General features: G+C 49.7%; 2 protein-coding genes and 1 long non-coding RNA gene across 4 annotated transcripts in view; all 3 read left to right on the top strand.

Annotated features, from left to right (window-relative positions):
- Positions 1 to 1757, top strand: part of LOC123745340 (RIB43A-like with coiled-coils protein 1) — a 52745-nt gene extending 50988 nt beyond the window's left edge. For both annotated transcript variants that reach the window (XM_069300795.1, XM_045725815.2), the window contains exon 10: positions 1090 to 1757. In XM_069300795.1, the coding sequence (XP_069156896.1) occupies positions 1090 to 1231 (142 nt within the window). In that variant the 3' untranslated portion in view covers positions 1232 to 1757. The remainder of the gene's footprint in view (positions 1 to 1089) is intronic.
- An 11809-nt stretch (positions 1758 to 13566) lies between these two features.
- Positions 13567 to 15009, top strand: LOC138350133 (uncharacterized). The gene is made up of 2 exons (XR_011222008.1): positions 13567 to 13895; positions 14285 to 15009. It is a non-coding gene; the product is annotated as an uncharacterized lncRNA (long non-coding RNA).
- Positions 15010 to 23014: 8005 nt separating this feature from the next.
- The window catches only part of LOC123745339 (extracellular serine/threonine protein kinase four-jointed), a 5984-nt gene continuing 5428 nt past the window's right edge, over positions 23015 to 23570 (top strand). Inside the window, 1 exon segment of the mRNA XM_069300503.1 lies at positions 23015 to 23022. Coding sequence (XP_069156604.1) covers positions 23015 to 23022 — 8 coding nt within the window.

Raw genomic sequence — 23570 nt, 5'->3', positions numbered from 1 at the left:
CTTAAACAAAACAAAAAAGTAGTTGGATTGAATATGAAGAGGTTAGAAACAGGCAGCTGAAATAGCGGGGCCCAGGAGCTGAAGCCCAAAACATACATACACACACACACACACACACACACACACACACACACACACACACACACACACACACACACACACACACACACACACACACACACACACACACACACACACACACACACTGCAAAGACTATTAGCACGTCCTTCGCTTCGAATCTGCCGCGGATATAGAAGGGATCAGCGTCCCATCTCCTAAATCCTGGACAACTAAAACTTTTTAGGGGATCCGTGAGTGCTCGGCTGATGCTCGGCATGATCAATGGATCGGAACCCATTTGTGCAAGTATGATGGGGAGTCACGGCCGTCTTCCTCGCCATACTCAAGCTTCTCTCTCTCTTATTTGTGCTCCTTCAAGTCTTAGTTCTGCTCTTCCTCCTCCGCCAGAAATGCAGGTGTGGGAGATCAACCCACAGACCTGCATCCTGCTCCTCTTAACCAGAGCGTAACACCATAGTCTCCTGAGACTGATGGATGTCTACTACTATTGTATTATTATATTTATGTTGTATTTTGTATTATATTGTTATAGACGAAATCATAGCATCATGGAACTCATAAACTAATTAGTATACAAAAACAAGACCATCATCATCGAAGAGGATTAGAGCTCGTATGTGGACTTGTAAGTGCTTCGTGAATACTAATCTTGGTTGTAAAAAGTTGGGGAAATTTAAGGGTTTTGTTTGAAGTTAGTGATACATGTTATACGTCTTTGTCTTGTGATTTTCTTTACCCTGTGTTTCTTAGGGGGTTGCTTTGTTATTGTTTCTCCCTCCTTCTCTTTACGTGACTCTATTTGAAGGGAAGGATACTATGATAAATTATATGATAATATATAAAAAAGACACTGTTACAAGCACTGTAATAGTAATGATGATTCCTCTCTTCCTGTGTTTGTGTGGGTGGGTACTTGTGTACATGTGTGTGCATGTCTGCTTGTGTGTGTGTGTGTGTGCATGTCTGCTTGTGTGTGTGTGTGTGCATGTCTGCTTGTGTGTTAACAGGAGCCTGGAGGCAGAGGTGAGGGAGACTAACCTGCGCCTGGCGGAGGACCAACGATCGGAGCAAAGTCGTCTCAACCACCTTCTGACTACCAACGTTCCCACCGACCACTTTTACAGCAAGTTTGGCGGCCACCCTCGCTAGCGTCTCCCATCCCACCGCTGCCACCATCATCATCACCGCCTACTGTGCCCACCGTGATGAATAGAATCTTCAAGATTGCTATTTCTTTTGTTCTTATCTACACGTTTCTCTCTCTCTCTCTCTCTCTCTCTCTCTCTCTCTCTCTCTCTCTCTCTCTCTCTCTCTCTCTCTCTCTCTCTCTCTCTCTCTCTCTCTCTCTCTTTCTTTGGTCCCTTGGATTGATAAATTAAGATACAATCTCTCATTCATAACTCAATCTCATTGTTTATAGCACCAACATGCGATATGAAACTTTCAGGACCAAAGAGCTGGAGCTCAACCTCTGTATAAGCACAATTAGTTGAGCAGATATTCCTCCCAAAGTCTCGTATCACACATACTTAAGCATTCTTCTCTCAATAAGCACAGTCAATGAATATCTTTTGTACTTGTTTCTCATTTGTCATGCACTGTGTATATGTATGTCCTTATGTTTGAAATATGTATTAGTATTACATACCTCTCATTGTATAAATCTTCCAAGTTACTACAATTATCATTCAATCCTGTGACGCCACTCAAGCTACACACAGCTTAACACAGACGTACCTGAATTTAACTCAGAAACTTAATAAAATGACAAACTTAGCCAAAATGACTAAATATTTGCCTTGGATTTTTAACATTATTTTTGTCAACAAATTAATGCTAAAATCTACGACAAGTCTCCGGCTTCCTCAGCTTGATGAGCCACTTCATGCTTGTAATTGTGATAAAAAAAACTCGTGAGCATTAATCTAGCATTTACCTCCTGCTTACTCCACCTTGACCACCTGTGGACGCATAAGATCTTCAGTAACCTCGGACATAACCCAGCTCGTCCTCTGGAAGGTGGTGAAGGGTAGGGAAGGTGGTGAAGGGTAGGGAAGATGGTGAAGGGTAGGGAAGATGGTGAAGGGTAGGGAAGGGGGTGAAGGGTAGGGAAGATGGTGAAGGGTAGGGAAGATGGTGAAGGGTAGGGAAGGGGGTGAAGGGTAGGGAAGGTGGTGAAGGGTAGGGAAGATGGTGAAGGGTAGGGAAGATGGTGAAGGGTAGGGAAGGGGGTGAAGGGTAGGGAAGGTGGTGAAGGGTAGGGAAGGTGGTGAAGGGTAGGGAAGGTGGTGAAGGGTAGGGAAGGTGGTGAAGGGTAGGGAAGATGGTGAAGGGTAGGGAAGATGGTGAAGGGTAGGGAAGGGGGTGAAGGGTAGGGAAGGTGGTGAAGGGTAGGGAAGGTGGTGAAGGGTAGGGAAGGTGGTGAAGGGTAGGGAAGGTGGTGAAGGGTAGGGAAGGTGGTGAAGGGTTGTGAAGGTGGTGAAGGGTTGGGAAGGTGGTGAAGGGTAGGGAAGGTGGTGAAGGGTAGGGAAGGTGGTGAAGGGTAGGGAAGGTGGTGAAGGGTAGGGAAGGTGGTGAAGGGTAGGGAAGGTGGTGAAGGGTAGGGAAGGTGGTGAAGGGTAGGGAAGGTGGTGAAGGGTAGGGAAGGTGGTGAAGGGTAGGGAAGGTGGTGAAGTCGTATGTAATGTAGATGGTTACAGCGAGGAACATAAGAGTGTAGTGAAGCTGTAATATCCATCATGGAAGCAACGCCAGGCATCACGTCCATATTAATCAGGTCCTATATAGTAAATTTGTTTAAGTTTTCAGCTCCATCGGGGATCCCGGGTTCAATCCCCGGATAAGACAGAAATGGTTGGGCACTTTTCCCCTCCACCTGATACCTCTGTTCACCTAGCAAGAAATAGGTTCCTAGGGGAAACAGAGAAATTGCCGTGGGTCGCATTCTTGGGCAGGTCAGTAGCTTGACCTCGGGGCACCGCGGCACCAGCCTAGAAACTATCGAGTTATTATCACATTGAATATATCTTGCCGAGCTGTGAGTTATATATTAAACGGTCACATACATGCTTGGGTTACCAATACCCTCTGCTTATCGTGTCTGTGTGTGACGGGAGCGTGACAGGTGCGTGACAGATGTGTGACGGGAGCGTGACGGGTGGCCAGAGTTACTGCATGCCGAGGGGGCCGTATCGATGCTTAGAGTTGTACTCTACTCCTCAGTTACATGACCACCTGTACCAAACGTTATTGACTGCGCTGAGGGAACAAGACGCCACTACTTATAATATACTGTATCTTATTTTGAAAAACCTCTAAATACATTTTTGTGTACTGCGACATATCTCTTCAATATAACATAGTCTATACTTTGCGATGGTTTTCTCTTTGGGAGTTTGTCTCTCTTCTCCAAAGAAAACGTTACTTTCCACCCACAACTATATTATTTATTATTATTATATATTATATATTTATTTACAAGCAGGTACTGTGGATGTAATAACAAATTCGGTGTAACCCATCTTCCAAAAAGATAGCATGTACAGTTATCACGGCTGGCGTGTGCAAGATATCACTGCTGTCTCCCCAAACCCACGGAGCCGCCTACCCGCCGATGCCATACATGCCAAAAAAATGTTCACTTTTAAAGTACAGCTGGAAAATATCATTAAGGCAAATGGAGGGGACCGTCAACAAGCCGCCGGCTTCCTGTCCTCGTCAAGGCCATTAATGATATTGACTCTCAGGTGAATATTTCCACAGTCTGTACAAACAAAAGCTGAAACAGAGTAACCATATGCCTAATCTTTTCTGTTCTAGGCCTAAATACACAATCCTAGGCTTCATTTTTGCAATCTTAGGCCTACTTTGGGACATATTTGTGCTTTATTAGGCCTAGGCAAATTAGAATTGATAATGATAATGATTATTGAGGGATAAGTACATACATACAAAATGAATTACACGCAGAATGCTAGAGTGGATGTTGACTTCTTTGGTCGTGCCTTTAACATAGTGATATGTCCTCCCCTCACAACCGGGAATCCCGGTTTGATTCCCAGGCGGGGCAGAAATGGTTGGGGGGACGTTTCGTTTCACCTAATGCACTGTTCACCCAGCAAGGAGTAGGTACCGGAAAGTTCTGACAGTCAGCGGTTGGGCCTTGGAGGGCCTCGATAAGATCCTAAAGTATATAATAGTTTGATAATTCACTGTGTCGAGGGACACGCAGCCAGTATATATATATATATATATATATATATATATATATATATATATATATATATATATATATATATAATATATATATATATATATATACATGCTAGGCTTATATCGAGACATACTTCAAAATGTAAACTCAACCAATTTAAATATCATTTTTAACTTTGACATCTGCAGTGTCAGTTGGATTATTTTATTTTTGTTTTAGCCCTAATTATGAATATAAATGATTTCGAGACGTCACGAAGATTGTAAATACATGTTTGCTTCTCAGGAGATGTTTGTCACTGTCTTCACCCTTGACGGGTGCCAGGTGGACCTTAGGAAGGGACCCTCCCCCCGCGAGGGAAGGGACCCTCCCCGTCCCCCCGCGAATAAGGCGGGGTCCAGGAGCCCCTGCAAGAACATTTAGGTGAGTACACATGCAGGCCGGGACCCGGGGAGACGGACTCGTGGTGGTGCGGCCGAGGAGAGGAGAGAGAGGGAGGATAAATGAGACAAGGGTTCGAGGGCTGGAAGGGGAGGAGAGAATGGAGAGTATAGGGGAAAGAGAAGGGAGAGAATAGAGGTCAGGGGAAGGGGCAGATGTGAGGGGGAGATGTGAGGGGATAAACAAAAGGAAAGGGTGTGACGGCAGGCTGTTCATACATACACACACACACACAAGTATTAATGTACATGTTCATACTTACACATATTTGCGTACATGTTAATACATACATACACACGTATTTACGTGCATGTTCATACATACATACATACACATATTGACGCAAAAAGGCAGGAATGACAGGGAAGATGCGCTAGTGAATAACCGAGTATCTAATTAACAGAAGCCAGAGAGTCACGGTGAGAGGAGAGACTTCCCAGTGGCCAGATGTTCACTTAAGACAGTTAAGCCCAAAGTTACTTATGTTTGTGCAGTCAGTAAAACAAGTGACGGTGTCTAATAAAATCCCCACTCGGGGGGCAGTATCAAAGTTGTCCCTCACTACCCACCCTAGGGCCCCTTACCCACCCTAGGGCCCCTTACCCACCCTAGGGCCCCTTACCCACCCTAGGGCCCCTTACCCACCCTAGGGCCCCTTACCCACCCTAGGGCCCCTTACCCACCAACCACAACACCCAGCCACTACCATTTCCATCCATTAATAAGCACAACAGCTTCCCGTTCCCCTATCGCATAATCGCCACCTTTTGTGCCCTTTGTAATCTTTTTTGCGCTACCGCTCACAGGACGAGTATGGGGTGCACAATGAACCAGCCGCCTACGGGGGCAACAATAACAACTCTCCACCAGTACCTCGTCTCGGAGATAAATAAATAAAGACATTCTCACCCAGAAAATATTAGAGGGCAGAAGACGGTGGTTTTAAGTGTCCAGGAGCCAGATTCACGAAAACACGCAAACACTTACGAACCTGTACATCTTTTCTCAATCTTTGGCGGCTTTGTTTACAATTATTAAACAGTTAATGAGCTCGGAAGCACCAGGAGGCTGTTTATAACAATAACAACAGTTGAATGGGAAGTTTTCATGCTTGTAAATTGTTTAATAAATATAACCAAAGCCGTCAAAGATTGAGGAAAGATGTACACGTTCGTAAGTGCTTTCGTGAATCTAGCCCCAGGTTGGGTGGCGGTCCTGGGGGCGTCTGTGGGTCGGGACCCTCAGTGTCCTGCTTAGTTACGGTGTCTTGGTTGGCTGAAGGGGTACTGAGGAGGGCTGAGGCCATAGGAGGTAAGTTTCATTCATTATGTACCCCATACCCATCCTGTGGGCGACCTGTACTCGTCCTGTGGGCGATAGTGTACCTCATATCCATCCTGTGGACGGTGATGAACCCCCATACTCATCCTGAAGACAGTGATGGGACCCCCATACTCATCCTTTGGGCGGTGATGGGACCCCTACCCATCCTGTGGGCGGTGATGGACCCCCATACCCATCCTGAAGACGGTGATGGGACCCCCTACCCATCCTGTGGGCGGTGATGGACCCCCATACCCATCCTGAAGAAGGTGATGGGACCCCCTACCCATCCTGTGGTCGGTGATGGACCCCCATACCCATCCTGAAGACGGTGATGGGACCCCCTACCAATCCTGTGGGCGGTGATGGACCCCCGTACCCATCCTGAAGACGGTGATGGGACCCCTACCCATCTGTGGGCGGTGATGGACCCCCATACCCATCCTGAAGACGGTGATGGGACCCCTACCCATCTGTGGGCGGTGATGGACCCCCATACCCATCCTGAAGACGGTGATGGGACCCCTACCCATCTGTGGGCGGTGATGGACCCCCATACCCATCCTGAAGACGGTGATGGGACCCCTACCCATCTGTGGGCGGTGATGGACCCCCATACCCATCCTGAAGACAGTGATGGGACCCCTACTTATCTGTGGGCGGTGATGGACCCCCATACCCATCCTGAAGACGGTGATGGGACCCCTACCCATCTGTGGGCGGTGATGGACCCCCATACCCATCCTGAAGACGGTGATGGGACCCCTACCCATCTGTGGGCGGTGATGGACCCCCATACCCATCCTGAAGACGGTGATGGGACCCCTACCCATCTGTGGGCGGTGATGGACCCCCATACCCATCCTGAAGACGGTGATGGGACCCCTACTTATCTGTGGGCGGTGATGGACCCCCATACCCATCCTGAAGACGGTGATGGGACCCCTACCCATCTGTGGGCGGTGATGGACCCCCATACCCATCCTGAGGACGGTGATGGGACCCCTACCCATCTGTGGGCGGTGATGGACCCCCATACCCATCCTGAAGACGGTGATGGGACCCCTACCCATCTGTGGGCGGTGATGGACCCCCATACCCATCCTGAAGACGGTGATGGGACCCCTACCCTTCTGTGGGCGGTGATGGACCCCCATACCCATCCTGAAGACGGTGATGGGACCCCTACCCATCTGTGGGCGGTGATGGACCCCCATACCCATCCTGAAGACGGTGATGGGACCCTTACCCATCCTGTGGGCGGTGATGGACCCCCATACTCATCCTGAAGACGGTGATGGGACCCCTACCCATCCTGTGGGCGGTGATGGACCCCCATACCCATCCTGAAGACGGTGATGGGACCCCTACCCATCCTGTGGGCGGTGATGGACCCCCATACCCATCCTGAAGACGGTGATGGGACCCCTACCCATCCTGTGGGCGGTGATGGACCCCCATACCCATCCTGAAGACGGTGATGGGACCCCTACCCATCCTGTGGGCGGTGATGGACCCCCATACCCATCCTGAAGACGGTGATGGGACCCCTACCCATCCTGTGGGCGGTGATGGACCCCCCATACCCATCCTGAAGACGGTGATGGGACCCCTACCCATCCTGTGGGCGGTGATGGACCCCCATACCCATCCTGAAGACGGTGATGGGACCCCTACCCATCCTGTGGGCGGTGATGGACCCCCATACCCATCCTGAAGACGGTGATGGGACCCCTACCCATCCTGTGGGCGGTGATGGACCCCCATACCCATCCTGAAGACGGTGATGGGACCCCTACCCATCCTGTGGGCGGTGATGGACCCCCATACCCATCCTGAAGACGGTGATGGGACCCCTACCCATCCTGTGGGCGGTGATGGACCCCCATACCCATCCTGAAGACGGTGATGGGACCCCTACCCATCCTGTGGGCGGTGATGGACCCCCATACCCATCCTGAAGACGGTGATGGGACCCCTACCCATCCTGTGGGCGGTGATGGACCCCCATACCCATCCTGAAGACGGTGATGGGACCCCTACCCATCCTGTGGGCGGTGATGGACCCCCATACCCATCCTGAAGACGGTGATGGGACCCCTACCCATCCTGTGGGCGGTGATGGACCCCCATACCCATCCTGAAGACGGTGATGGGACCCCTACCCATCCTGTGGGCGGTGATGGACCCCCATACCCATCCTGAAGACGGTGATGGGACCCCTACCCATCCTGTGGGCGGTGATGGACCCCCATACCCATCCTGAAGACGGTGATGGGACCCCTACCCATCCTGTGGGCGGTGATGGACCCCCATACCCATCCTGAAGACGGTGATGGGACCCCTACCCATCCTGTGGGCGGTGATGGACCCCCATACCCATCCTGAAGACGGTGATGGGACCCCTACCCATCCTGTGGGCGGTGATGGACCCCCATACCCATCCTGAAGACGGTGATGGGACCCCTACCCATCCTGTGGGCGGTGATGGACCCCCATACCCATCCTGAAGACGGTGATGGGACCCCTACCCATCCTGTGGGCGGTGATGGACCCCCATACCCATCCTGAAGACGGTGATGGGACCCCTACCCATCCTGTGGGCGGTGATGGACCCCCATACCCATCCTGAAGACGGTGATGGGACCCCTACCCATCCTGTGGGCGGTGATGGACCCCCATACCCATCCTGAAGACGGTGATGGGACCCCTACCCATCCTGTGGGCGGTGATGGACCCCCATACCCATCCTGAAGACGGTGATGGGACCCCTACCCATCCTGTGGGCGGTGATGGACCCCCATACCCATCCTGAAGACGGTGATGGGACCCCTACCCATCCTGTGGGCGGTGATGGACCCCCATACCCATCCTGAAGACGGTGATGGGACCCCTACCCATCCTGTGGGCGGTGATGGACCCCCATACCCATCCTGAAGACGGTGATGGGACCCCTACCCATCCTGTGGGCGGTGATGGACCCCCATACCCATCCTGAAGACGGTGATGGGACCCCTACCCATCCTGTGGGCGGTGATGGACCCCCATACCCATCCTGAAGACGGTGATGGGACCCCTACCCATCCTGTGGGCGGTGATGGACCCCCATACCCATCCTGAAGACGGTGATGGGACCCCTACCCATCCTGTGGGCGGTGATGGACCCCCATACCCATCCTGAAGACGGTGATGGGACCCCTACCCATCCTGTGGGCGGTGATGGACCCCCATACCCATCCTGAAGACGGTGATGGGACCCCTACCCATCCTGTGGGCGGTGATGGACCCCCATACCCATCCTGAAGACGGTGATGGGACCCCTACCCATCCTGTGGGCGGTGATGGACCCCCATACCCATCCTGAAGACGGTGATGGGACCCCTACCCATCCTGTGGGCGGTGATGGACCCCCATACCCATCCTGAAGACGGTGATGGGACCCCTACCCATCCTGTGGGCGGTGATGGACCCCCATACCCATCCTGAAGACGGTGATGGGACCCCTACCCATCCTGTGGGCGGTGATGGACCCCCATACCCATCCTGAAGACGGTGATGGGACCCCTACCCATCCTGTGGGCGGTGATGGACCCCCATACCCATCCTGAAGACGGTGATGGGACCCCTACCCATCCTGTGGGCGGTGATGGACCCCCATACCCATCCTGAAGACGGTGATGGGACCCCTACCCATCCTGTGGGCGGTGATGGACCCCCATACCCATCCTGAAGACGGTGATGGGACCCCTACCCATCCTGTGGGCGGTGATGGACCCCCATACCCATCCTGAAGACGGTGATGGGACCCCTACCCATCCTGTGGGCGGTGATGGACCCCCATACCCATCCTGAAGACGGTGATGGGACCCCTACCCATCCTGTGGGCGGTGATGGACCCCCATACCCATCCTGAAGACGGTGATGGGACCCCTACCCATCCTGTGGGCGGTGATGGACCCCCATACCCATCCTGAAGACGGTGATGGGACCCCTACCCATCCTGTGGGCGGTGATGGACCCCCATACCCATCCTGAAGACGGTAATGGGACCCCTACCCATCCTGTGGGCGGTAATGGGCCCCCATACCCATCCTGAAGACGGTGATGGGACCCCTACCCATCCTGTGGGCGGTGATGGACCCCCATACCCATCCTGAAGACGGTGATGGGACCCCTACCCATCCTGTGGGCGGTGATGGACCCCCATACCCATCCTGAAGACGGTGATGGGACCCCTACCCATCTGTGGGCGGTAATGGGCTCGGTGAATTTTAAGTCAGAAACTGATTCCCAAAATTCATTTAGATAACCAAGTTTCAGTTTTGATAAGGTAGTTACACAGTTTAATGTACACTGTTATATTAACAATGGGGCTCGAGGAAGACCAACAGGTACAGTCTAAGTTATGCAACTTATATTTCTGGTGAGTTAGTTACTTAACTGTTATGTTTATCACGCCCCTCCCCCGCCCTTCCTCTCCCCCTCCCCCCCCCATCCTGTGGGCGGCGGTGGGGAGACTCGCCCACATTTACAACCTACACTTAGTAAACTGGGGATATTTGGGTAAAATTTTCGGTAGTAAATCATTTTGAATTAAATATTTACACTTTTATTGAGTATAATTTTGCTGACACAGTTTACACTTGGTTAGATCTACGTCAGCAGGTAAGCCAAACTCCCAGAGATACTTGTAACTGTATAAGCTTAGTAGTAGTAATATCAGGAGTCTGCTGATTTTATTGGATATTCCATAGAAAATCTATGGGGGGAAGGGGGAGAAAGAGGACGTGAGATCTGAAAACGAGGATGAAGTCTGCAAGCAGAGGAGGTGGTGGAGAGGATGAGTTGGTGTGTGTTCAAGTTCAAGTTCAAGTAAGTTTATTGAGACAAGAACAAAAAAAAAATACATCTCAAAGGGATAGAGTAGCTTAGGCTACTTCTACCCCCAGCTTGGTGTGTGGGGAGGGAGGGGGGGCCACGTGGTGCTGGGTGTGTGAAGGTCTATACAGATGATGACTGGTGGCTGGGACGCTACTTTGTGTATTCTTCTTCCCCTCTCACTGTATACATTTCCCCCTCTCTGTATACTCCAACCCCTCCCTTATCCAGGCCGCAGTATAATTGGCCTGGATGAGGGCCAGTTTATGTGTCCCCTCGTCATGGCCTAATGCCCGTGTGAGACCTCTGGTGTGTCCCCAGTATCCCCTTAAATAAATGTGTGTGTGTGTGTGTGAAAGCATCTGTATTCGTCTATAAACATCCATATATGAATACATGTGAAAAACTTCGCATACAGACACAGCTCCCTGACAAGAGAGAACAAGCTTAGCTTAGCTGCCAGCACCCACACGTGGTGTCAGCAAGGCGGACAGTCCGCCTCCTGTCATAACTCTCACTGTATTTCCCCTTTTCTAAACTTTCCCATCACCTGTGCCTCTCCATCCTCTTTACTCCCCTCCCCCGGAAAAACAAAAATCAGGAGAGGAAAGATGTACCCAGTTAGAGAAAGAAATATATGGAGGCCCTCAAAGAAAAAAAGAAAAACATGGCCTGGGGAAAATATATATAACATTTTTTCTTTGGATGTGAGAGCTGGTGGATGAGGGTGGGGGTGGGGGGGAGAGTGGTGACTGGGAGAGTACCTTACTGGTGAGAGGTCCCTGTCCGGGTACCTCTCTTCCACTCTCTCTTTCTCCTCTCACTCTCTCTCCTTTCTCTCTGTCCTGCTAAAACTCATTCGTTGCTTGGCACTAGAAAGTGACCAATTTAATGAGATTATTCCTTATGGAAAACCAATAATAATCTCTATTTACAAATAGTTACACTAGGTGCCAGGGTGGACGAGGATCCAACTGTGTACCAGAGCCTTCATATGCTCGCTTGACTTGAGTTAACCGAGGAACTGATCATTACTGATGAAGTGATGTTAGCAGAGTGATGATTAATGATGTGACCGGGGGCGTGGGGGTGATAGCGTGATGGCTGAGGTTGATGTGGTTGATGTGGTGATGTGGTTGCCATCTCCGGGTTCTCCACGAGGCGGAGGTCGTTGTGGTGGAGCCTTGTGAACACTGATCTTATACCTGACAGCGAGGTACCCAATACTCTGGCCTTGGAGACTTGAAGAACTAATACTGAGGAAGGCAACTTATATATCTCTCTTATGTTATCATCGTCCTTTCTTAGGTGGAAATGTAATGCAAAGAATATAAAAGATAATAATATATGATTATTATATTATGCATTATTATAACTTGCCATCGCTTAATCCAGGTAGAAATTGATGTATTTAACGTTAATTAACCTCGTAGCAGTTGGTATTATCTCTCTCTCTCTCTCTCTCTCTCTCTCTCTCTCTCTCTCTCTCTCTCTCTCTCTCTCTCTCTCTCTCTCTCTCTCTCTCTCTCTCTCTCTCTCTCTCTCTCTCTCTCTCTCTCTCTCTCTCGCATTTATGTAGGAGTTGTATTGTAAAAGTTTATGGTGTAAAAATATTTGTTTTCACTCAGTAGCAGACAGTACGAATATCTCCTGTACGACCAGCGTGTTCTGGTTCATGACGACCCCCCCCCTCTCTCTATCATGTTGACCCCCCCCCCCTCTCTTATGAGGAGGGTCATTTCAAGCCGGGATTTTACACAATTCCCCCATTAAAACCCCGATTTGTGTCTCAGAGAGGCTGCGGGATCCGTGTCAGGGCAGTAGCACTCCAGGTTGCAATTTTTTTGACCATGTCGTGGCGCAATCGACTAAGACGTGTCTGGGCTCATCCCGGACGTAGGTTCGAACCCTCATCACGGCCCTTGTGGATTTGTTCATTTGATGTATCACGCTTTTGTGTTTTCTACGTGTATAAAATATGCCTTTGATATTGTTAATAGGGAAGTGATTCTGTACGAATTAGTATGAATTGATACAATTGGTCAATTGTTGCAATGGATACGAGGTTATCTTACCAACCGGAAGTCCTCTGCACTCTTCCAAGGCTACAAAAGTGAAAGTTAATGAATGCAACTGGGCACCCCACAAGGAGGAGGACTGAGTACTACCCAACGCCTTACTAAAATCAATCACAACCAGTCCGGCAAACATCACTATTAGCTATGCAGATGACATTATGGCCAAAGTATTGAAAGACTGGATAAAATGCAAAATGAAGCCCTCAGTTCTCTCCGCATATTGAGAACTAAATATACCGAGTATTCAAGATAGAATATTTGAAATCAATCTTATGATGCGACAACACTTAGGTGTATGTGAGTGTTCGCTGGTGCTACTTAGTCTTCCCAGTTTGGTGCCTTCTTGTGATAATTACTTACTTACGCGTTCACACGTGTTCACACTGTTATGATCTCAACCTGCAGGAGAAACGAGTCTCCCTTCTTGAGAGTTATTCAGCAAGCCTAACCTAACTAGAAGGTCTAGCAAATATTGAGGTGATAACCCATATGAAAAATGGCTGGTTGGATATGTAAAACAATTTAAGATTATGGGCAGTAAGTAAGGAAATAGATAAATGACTGGCTAGGAGATGTGGACATTTCGCTGGAGGCGTGAGGCTCGCTTCCGGAGGACCTTGACCTCACTTGAGTGCCAGACATCGCAGGGGGAAGCCGCGCTCCGTTGAGCTCCCGTCAGAAGGGAACCCCTAGTGATATATCTCTAAGAGAAGAGAAGTGTGCAGACGTACCAGCTGTGGAATCGAGCTGGGAACGTTGTGGTCTCAAGTCCTGGTCGACGAGCAGATATTAAATCGCCCAGAAGCATTATTGTGTGCTGTGTGGAGCGCCCTGACCAGACGCCGTCAGAGGGAAAGCGCCCTCGACCAATTAATCTGTGGTAAGCACGATATACGCCAGTTCATAGTGATTGTTTGTAGTTGGTCGTGTGCCCAGCGACAGTAGCGATGTTTATTTATAAGTTAGACATGTTTTAATAAGGCAGAAAGCCTGAAATAAGAGAGTGGAGAGGGAGGAACACGGAGCGACGTCCTCCCCCTCTGAGCGCTGGTGGACGACTGAGGGAGCCGGCTCCGGATGGAGGAAGACCCTCCCAGCGAGTGAGGACGCCGCCGCCAGGCGAGGTGGAGTATGGACCCGCCCAAAACGGGGGAGTCCACTCTCACTGTATGTAGAGAACAGATAGAGGTTTGAGGCAAGCATATTGTGTGGTTATTTTTGTTTATGTGTTAAAGGGGAACATTTTATTGGAACGTCGATGGGTTGCAGGTTTGTCTTTGGGGAAGAAGTTGCTGAGAACTTCGAAGCCAGCAGATGAAGTAATTGATGAGACTCCAAAGGTAGTGGAGCAGAGAACCTCGAGCTGTGAGGAGAAGCAGCAGTGAAGAGGAGTGTCACGTGCTTCTGTAGAGGTGGTGTAGCAGCCAAGAGAGCTGTGGAAGAACCTAACAGAAGGGTGAAGCACCGTAGTTGCACAAGGAAACTTCATGATAGCAGCCTGGAGGAGCTGCAGAGGATCCTGGTAGTGAAGCCCGGAAGAACCTAAGGATATTAGGGTTGTGAACTTCCAGAGGTGGAAGGGGGAAGTTCTGGTGGATTACTTATAGGGAGTTGATAGTGTTTGGTTGTCAGTAGCGTGCAAGACGCAGTGAGAGGTGAGTGACTGTTGGCATCCTTATGTCAAGGAGTTTTTTTATACTGAAGTATCAATGAACATTTATACTGGTATATGTTATTGCATTCGAATGCTGATTTTCTATATATATATGTTATCTTGTTGATGGTGCAACAGTGTGTAGGCTTGACCAACTTGAGGAGGTTAATAGTATCAGGTGGTGAGCCAGGAGGTAGGATACCACTTGATAAGCTGATAATAGAGTTCTGATGGTATTGGAGTGCAACCTGATTGTGATATTATAGAGTATAGGATTCATTATTATTATATGTGTGTATGTATCGTGTATGTGCTTTGTTCAGTAAATGTGTCACAATTTGCTGGTGTTTTGCCCTTGTCCTAGTGAGGCTTCCCAGGAGGTAGTAAAGAAGGAGAGAGAGAGAGAAAGAACCAAGAACCACTGCTGTGGACAGGGTAAGAGGTAATACTAGTAAGTCATAGGGGATTGAGATCATATCTCATAAGGAGAGAGTGGGGAGTCACAGCGGCTCAAGTGGGTGTGTGCACGTGACAACGAGGCTAAGTGTTGGAGCCGCATCCCCTGAACGTGTGACGTTGAGCCCCTCTCCAAGAGCCAGAAGCGCCAAGGGTGATCTCCTAGTATAAGCACTCTACCGAGTTGTGGGTTGGGTTGTCCGTAGAGAAGGATCAACGACGACAACACCAACCAACCCACAGTCTATAATAACACACACGCACATCCATTCACACACACACACACACATACACACACTCACACACACACACACACACTCACATATACGTTCACATGCACAATTTACACACACACGCAATTTACACACACACACGCGCACCCTTTGCCCACGGCCTGCCAGCTCGACGCTCGCATACTAAGCAAAATTCAATATGAATATTCATCAGAGGCTGGAGGATCATGAGGTGCGCACAGGAGAGGTTTAGCGCTGGCTACACCGGCGGACGCCCGGCGCGGACAACCTCACGAGGTGCGCACAGGAGAGGTTTAGCGCTGGCTACACCGGCGGACGCCAGGCGCGGACAACCTCACGAGGTGCGCACAGGAGAGGTTTAGCGCTGGCTACACCGGCGGACGCCAGGCGCGGACAACCTCACGAGGTGCGCACAGGAGAGGTTTAGCGCTGGCTACACCGGCGAACGCCAGGCGCGGACAACCTCATGAGGTGCGCACAGGAGAGGTTTAGCGCTGGCTACACCGGCGGGCGCCAGGCGCGGACAACCTCACGAGGTGCGCACAGGAGAGGTTTAGCGCTGGCTACACCGGCGGACGCCAGGCGCGGACAACCTCATGAGGTGCGCACAGGAGAGGTTTAGCGCTGGCTACACCGGCGGGCGCCAGGCGCGGACAACCTCACGAGGTGCGCACAAGAGAGGTTTAGCGCTGGCTACACCGGCGGGCGCCAGGCGCGGACAACCTCACCTCCAGTAACTCAATAACATGTGACATTTTTGCCCTTTTTGTACAACGTTGACGGATGACCAACCTTCCCGACTGCACAGAAGCCACGCGGGGAGAGAGGGGGTCATGTTGGCTGCCCTGGCTTTGGACATAAGGGAATTCAGGTTAGCCAGTCGAATCAAAACAAATTACCTTAGGTTTTCTCATGTAATTCACGATTTGGCTTCCTAGCTGTGACTTACACTAAAGGGAAGTCACATTATAGGCGCTGCACGAGGGCCATTTGTATGGACGCCTCTTGAATGGGTTACTCTGCGCCTTGCGAAGAAGAGGTCCGGTTTAACATCTTGCAATGTGTTCGGTGTTTAAAGGTCTCGATGTGCTGAACCTTGATATGTCCTCAGCCCTGACATGTCCTCAGCCTTGACATGTCCTGAGCCTTGACATGTCCTGTGACTGATGACTGGTGTCACTGTGTGTTCAATGTTGTCCCCAGCGGACACGTCCCTCTGAAGGCGAGATCTCCGTGCCTGGGTTCAGGGGTTCTATATACTGTTGAAGGGGTCCTATATACTGTGGAAGGGGTCCTATATACTGCTGAAAGGGTCCTATATACTGCTGAAGGGGTGCTATATATACTTCCCATCCGTTAATGCAGCGCTAATTATACAGACTTTTCTAGTGCGACAATTATTGGCCTTAGGTAGAGTATACGTCAATCTGTGACGTTGTGTCAGTAGGGCGACTTGGTGAGGAAGGCAGTGCCACCAGCACACACACAGCCAAGGGGACAACGGTGCCACGAGCCAGGGACCAGGTGCCAGGGGGCCAGGTGCCAGGGGGCCAGGGTGCCAGGTGCCAGGGAGGCCAGGTAGTACGAGTAGGCTGCCTCACTACTTCTGGACACTCAAGACGGGTGTCACCTAGCAATAAATAGGTACCTGGGAGTTAGACAGCTGTTACGGAGCTGCTTCCTGGGTGTCTGTGTGTGTGTGTGTGTGTGTGTGTGTGTGTGTGTGTGTGTGTGTGTGTGTGTGTGTGTGTGTGTGAAAAAAACATTAGTTAGTAGTCTTTACAGTTGGTTGATTGACAATTGAGAGGCGAGCCGAAAGAGCAGAGCTCAACCCCACGCAAGAACTAGGTGAATACATAGACACACACACACACACACACACACACACACACACACACACACACACACACACACACACACACACACACACACACACAACCACATTCAAGATTCTCAAGGGAATCGACAGGGTTGATAAAGACAGGCTATTTAACACAAGGAGCACACGCACTAGGGGACACAGGTGGAAACTGAGTGCCCAAATGAGCCACAGAGATATTAGAAAGAACTTTTTCAGTGTCAGAGTGGTTGACAAATGGAATGCATTAGGAAGTGATGTGGTGGAGGCTGACTCCATACACAGTTTCAAGTGTAGATATGATAGAGCCCAATAGGCTCAGGAACCTGTACACCTGTTGATTGACGGTTAAGAGGCGGGACCGTAGAGCCAGAGCTCAACCTCCGCAAGCACAACTAGGTGAGTACACACACACACACACACACACACACACACACACACACACACACACACACACACACACACACACACACACACACACACACACACACACACACACATCACTATTTACAAAATACTGAGAGGGAATAGACAATGTAAGTTTAATATTATCCAGGGAGGCTGGTAGGTGTGTGGTGGCGGTGGTGGGAAGTGGGTAGTGGGAGCGGTGGGAGCTCACCCAGTTAAGAGAAGCTGTGATCACCTCACCATCACCCCAGGTCCCATTTACCACACCCGGATGGATTAATGTCCCCTCCGGCTGGCCCGGGCCGGAAACAGCGCAGTGTCAGCCCTACAGCCGGCCACCTGCTCTCTCTCTCTCTCTCTCTCTCTCTCTCTCTCTCTCTCTCTCTCTCTCTCTCTCTCTCTCTCTCTCTCTCTCTCTCTCTCCTCTCTCTCTCTCTCTCTCTCTCTCTCTCTCTCTCTCTCTCTCTCTCTCTCTCTCTCTCTCTCTCTCTCTCTCTCTCTCTCTCTCTCTCCTCTCTCTCTCTCTCTCTCTCTCTCTCTCTCTCTCTCTCTCTCTCTCTCTCTCTCTCTCTCTCTCTCTCTCTCTCTCTCTCTCTCTCTCTCTCTCTCTGTGTCTCCTCTCGTGTGGCGCTGAGGTGTTTCTTGCACGCTCTTGGTAGTGCTGGTGTTTACACGCTGGTAGTGGCTGACGCTGAGGCCGCCAGTGATGGGTGAAGGGAGGATAGGCCGGTGTTTGGCGACACCAGAGGTGTGCTCCGCGTGTCCCTTCACCCCCCCTGGTGGAGCACGCACTTCCCGCAACCCTTCGTCCATACCTCACATTTTCACTCTCAACACACACACACACATTATCAACAGAATAACATCAGCGGCGTATGCGAGGCTGGCTAACATCAGAACTGCCTTAGGGAACCTGTATGAGGAATCCTTTAGAATCTTGTATACCACATATGTAAGACCAATCCTGGGGTATGTGGCCCCAGCATGGAGCCCGTACCCTGTCAAGCAAACGGCGAAGCTGGAAAAAATTCAGACATATGCCACTAGGCTAGTTTCAGAACTAAGAGGCATTAGTTACGAGGAAAGGCTGAGTGAACTGCACCTCACGTCGTTGGAAGACAGAAGAGCTCGGGGAAATATGGTCACCACATACAAATTATATTACGATTATTTAACACAGGTGGTACACACACAAAGGGACACAGATGGACGCTTAGTACCCAAATGAGCCACAGATACATTAGAAGGAACTTATTCAGTGTCAGAGTAGTTAACAGGTGGAATGCATTAGGCAGTGATGTGGTGGAGGCTGACTCCATACACGGTTTCAAATGTAGATATGATAGAGCCCAGTAGACTCAGGAACCTGTACATCAGTTGAGAGGCGGGACCAAAGAGCCAGAGCTCAACCCCCGCAAGCACAACTAGGTGAGTACAGGCCACCTGAGAATCTGTCCATGTCAAACTAATATAATAATAATCTCTCTTTTCCCGATTTTTTTTACTGAAAACTCATTCCACTCAAGACTTCATGTGAAGGTGTTGTGTTGTGCCGCGCAGCGACGGCGTCACACAGGTGAGAAACGGTGTCAAGGTGCAGGGGAAACCTTGGAGTAACCGGTGGGAGATTTACCCCACCGGTGGCGGGTGTTTCCCCCGCTGGTGGTGGTGGTAACAAAGGTGGTGCAGGAGCGTCCGCCGGTGAGAGCCCAGCACCACCAGGGAGAGCTGCACGCTGGCCGCCCTCTCACCCCACCTGGCCCAGGAAACCTCACGTACATGATCAAGATGGGGAAGTGTATGTGTGTGTGACCCCCACGAGCACACACCCTCTCTCTCCCCTTCCCTCAGTGGCTCGCTCAGCGTGAACGAACTCCAGGGGAAAAAACACACCCTTCCCTTCCCCGTTCTCTCAGCTAATCTCCCTTCCATCCCCGCCCGGTCCCTCCCCACCCCCCGGCGTGGCCTCCACCACCACCGCCTCAGTATCAACCCGGACGTGGTCGGGGAGAGACGCAGCCACTCTGTCCGCGGGCCCCAGTGTTGCGTGTGTTTGTCTAGTGTTGCTATTACTCCACCATAATACCATCCTCAAGCGTTGGTTGTACGTCGTTTCGAAGGTGTGCTACGACGCCGGCCGGTACACGGCCAGGCCTCGACCCAGAGCTGTTTCTGGTGGTGTGAATTTCTTGGTTAATCGTTCATTAGAAAGGTTCTGGCGGGAGGTGCGGCTCCAAGCACACGCACGCACGCACTCCCACCCCCTGCCTACACCTCCAGCACACGCACGCACGCACTCCCACCCCTGCCTGCACCTCCAGCACACGCACGCACGCACTCCCACCCCCTGCCTACACCTCCAGCACACGCACGCACGCACTCCCACCCCTGCCTACACCTCCAGCACACGCACGCACGCACTCCCACCCCTGCCTACACCTCCAGCACACGCACGCTAGAAGAAAAAAAGATTAAAGTGTTCAGTGAGAACCTACAAGTGAAGTGTTCAGGTCTTCTCTGAATACTCTTTATTTTATTATTCGAGGTTGTGGGTCCCTAGAATTGTAGCAGAGGCGGTACCCCTAAAATATATATATATATATATATATATATATATATATATATATATATATATATATATATATATATATATATATATATATATATATAAAATATGAATTCCAAGCAGTAAGAAAATCGTAAGTGAGGTGTTGGTGAGTGTCACATGTTAACTACTGTACCGCCACTAGGTCAGATAATCCCACCGGAAAGCCACGTAACTGCCAACCTAACACACAGACACACACACACACACACACACACACACACACACACACACACACACACACACACACACACACACACACACACACACACACACACACACACACACACACAAGATAACTCAAGATAACACACACACACACACATAGAGGAAGCAGCCCGTAGCAGCTGCCTAACTCCCAGGTACCTATTTACTGCTAGGTGAACAGGCTCATCAGGTGAATGAAACTACCCATTTGTTTCTGCCCTCGGCAGGGGAATCGGACTCTGGTCCTTTGGACTACGACTCCAATGCGTTGCGAGGTCCTGTGTGTACTTACCTAGTTGTGCTTGCGGGGGATGAGCTCTGGCTCTTTGGTCTCGCCTCTCAACGGTCACGAGACCGTTGTGTGTGTGAGTGCACGTGTGCGTATTGCGTAGTTCCTAAGGCTGTGTGGGTCCAGCCTTGGCGCATGCGTAGTGTGCCTGGACGCTATCAAGATATGCTCGCCCGCTCTTTATGGACAGCATCTTAAACCCTCTTATAACTATAACTAATTTTAAACAGGAAGTGTTGCTGTTTGAGTTTATATGTGACATAATCTCACAGGGATTGCTTCTGTCCTTAGCCGTCTCCGTGGCGAAGTTGTAACACACTCGCTTGGCATTTCGCGAGCGCCTGGATTCGTATCCTGGTCAGGGAGGATTTACTGGGCGCCAATCCTTAGCTGTAGTCTGTTCCTCCCAGCAGTGAATGGGTACCTGGTTGTTAAACGATTTGGCGGGTCGTATTCCGAGGCAAATTAAGATTAAGGACTTGCCCGAAACGCTATGCGTGCTTAGTGGCTGTAGAAGAATATAAGAACTCTTGCATATATCAATAAAAAATTAAAATATGTATATATGTACTCATCAATGTGTGCTTGCACGATCAAGCTTTAGTTCTTTGTACCCCATTTACTTGCTTCCCTGTCTCTTGGTCTTCATATTTCTACAATGTAGACCTATAATCTTTTAAGTATGATGTTGTGCGTGCAGTAGTCGAGTGTTCCTACTGGAACTGCGAGCTTCACATTCTCAACATTTTGATGTATATTGATATATATATATATATATATATATATATATATATATATATATATATATATATATATATATATATATATATATATATATATAGGGAAGGGAGTACCACCTCTGGCTGGAAGAAGGGGGACCCATAGCCTCGGAGGAAACCACACATAACGCATTGGAGGGAATGTGGGTCCCCTCCAATACAGTTTCTGTGTGCTTTTCTCCTACCACCCCCTTCCCCTTTTTTTTTTTTCCTTTATTGTGTATTTAAAGGTTACAAAACATACAAGACAAATGCCTAAAGGTTATGGATCTCTTGAAGCTCCTCCGCTTCTGGACAGGAACCGAGGACGCAGCAAGCATTTCCCCTCTGGAATTGCGGAAACCTATATATGTATAGAAACCTATAGGTATAGAAACCTATATGCAGAAACCATTGCAGAAACCTATATATATATATATATATATATATATATATATATATATATATATATATATATATATATATATATATATATATATATACACACAAACGATGTATATATATACATCGTTTGATGTATATTGATTGGTGGATCAGTGTGCTAGGGAAAATACTGTGCTCAAAAAGCCTAGCGGTTAGAGAAGTTCTTGTTACCGATTGAAAAAACTTTATCATGATAGGAAATTTTTTACAAATTTTTCTATTTATCCGCCTAATATTTTAGCTCCAATGTGAATGTTCCTTAATTCCCGCGTTTATCTCCGGTTGAAGCTCCATTATTTTGAATTTGTGCTCACATTCTTGGTGCTGGCGTTGCCGGCTTTTGTTTTAGACCTTCACTCGTGTCTTTTTTTCTCTCCACACACACACACACACCTGTCTAGATGTTTTCTTTCAGCAAATCTTATATTGTTCTTGGCGATATAGCTGTTTCTGTTCTCTTCAGCATCCCTCAGAAATTCCGTCCGTGTTGATGAGACTGGCCGATTGATTGATGAAGATTAAGCCACCCAAGAGGTGGCACGGGCATGAATAGCCCGTAAGTGGTGGCCCTTTCGAGCCATTACCAGTATCAAAAGATGATACTGGAGATCTGTGGAGGCGCAACTGCACCCTGCGTGACGGGAGATGTCTCCCGGACCAAGTGGTGACCAAATGGTGGAGACTGGCCACTTCCCACCTTCCTTTATAGCCTGGTGTCCCTCACTGTGAGATATAGCCCGCGTGATCACCTCACTGGTCGGCGTCTCTGCCTCAGCTCTCACCTCAAGCTCTATTGCATTGATTCTTTTTCTGGTGGCACAGGCTTCGTGACGTCACCAGCATCGGTATATACCTGGGGCCAGATTCACGAAGCAGTTACGCAAGTACTTACGAACGTGTACATCTTTCTTCAATCTTTGACGGCTTTGGTTACATTTATTAAACAGTTTACAAGCATGAAAACTTGCCAATCAACTGTTGTTATTGTTATAAACAGCCTCCTGGTGCTTCCGAGCTCATTAAATGTTTAATAATTGTAAACAAAGCCGCCAAAGATTGAGAAAAGATGTACAGGTTCGTAAGTGCTTGCGTAACTGTTTCGTGAATCTGGCCCCCCTGATGTTAAATTTTGACCAAAGAAACTGTGTTTTCTGTTTTCTCGGTGTCTGCACACGTGTTGTTGTGAGTGGTGTGGGAGGGAGGAGGCTGGAGGGTGTGTGCAAGCATGGCTCCTCTATAATACACCGCTGTAATGAAAGCATTTTTAATACTGTTTATGTGGCTTTCAAATACCTCCCTCCCGCCTGCATCTATAGAGAGGCACAGCTGGGGTGACAGTGGCTGCTGGTCGACGACTTGGCCGGTCACTGTGTCAAGGAGCCGGAAGATTTGGGCCGTTAACCTGATTGTGGTGACACCTGGCAGCACCCCCGTCCCTGTGTGTGCGCGCCACTCTCCTACACGGTGTTGACCAGTGCGCACGAGGCTGTACCTGGGGCTGACCTCTAAGCCTCCCCTCCCTCCCTCCCACCCACCCGCCACTGGACAACATCACAGGGATTCACTGCACATACCTGGACAATCCCTCGCCCTCTAAACCCACTTTCATTAGGATTCCCTCA

The sequence above is a fragment of the Procambarus clarkii genome, chromosome 44, assembly GCF_040958095.1.
Source record: "Procambarus clarkii isolate CNS0578487 chromosome 44, FALCON_Pclarkii_2.0, whole genome shotgun sequence".
NCBI classification, from domain to species: Eukaryota; Metazoa; Arthropoda; class Malacostraca; order Decapoda; family Cambaridae; genus Procambarus; species Procambarus clarkii.
Note: the sequence above shows the minus strand (reverse complement) of the source record. Positions and strands in the feature narration are given on the sequence as shown.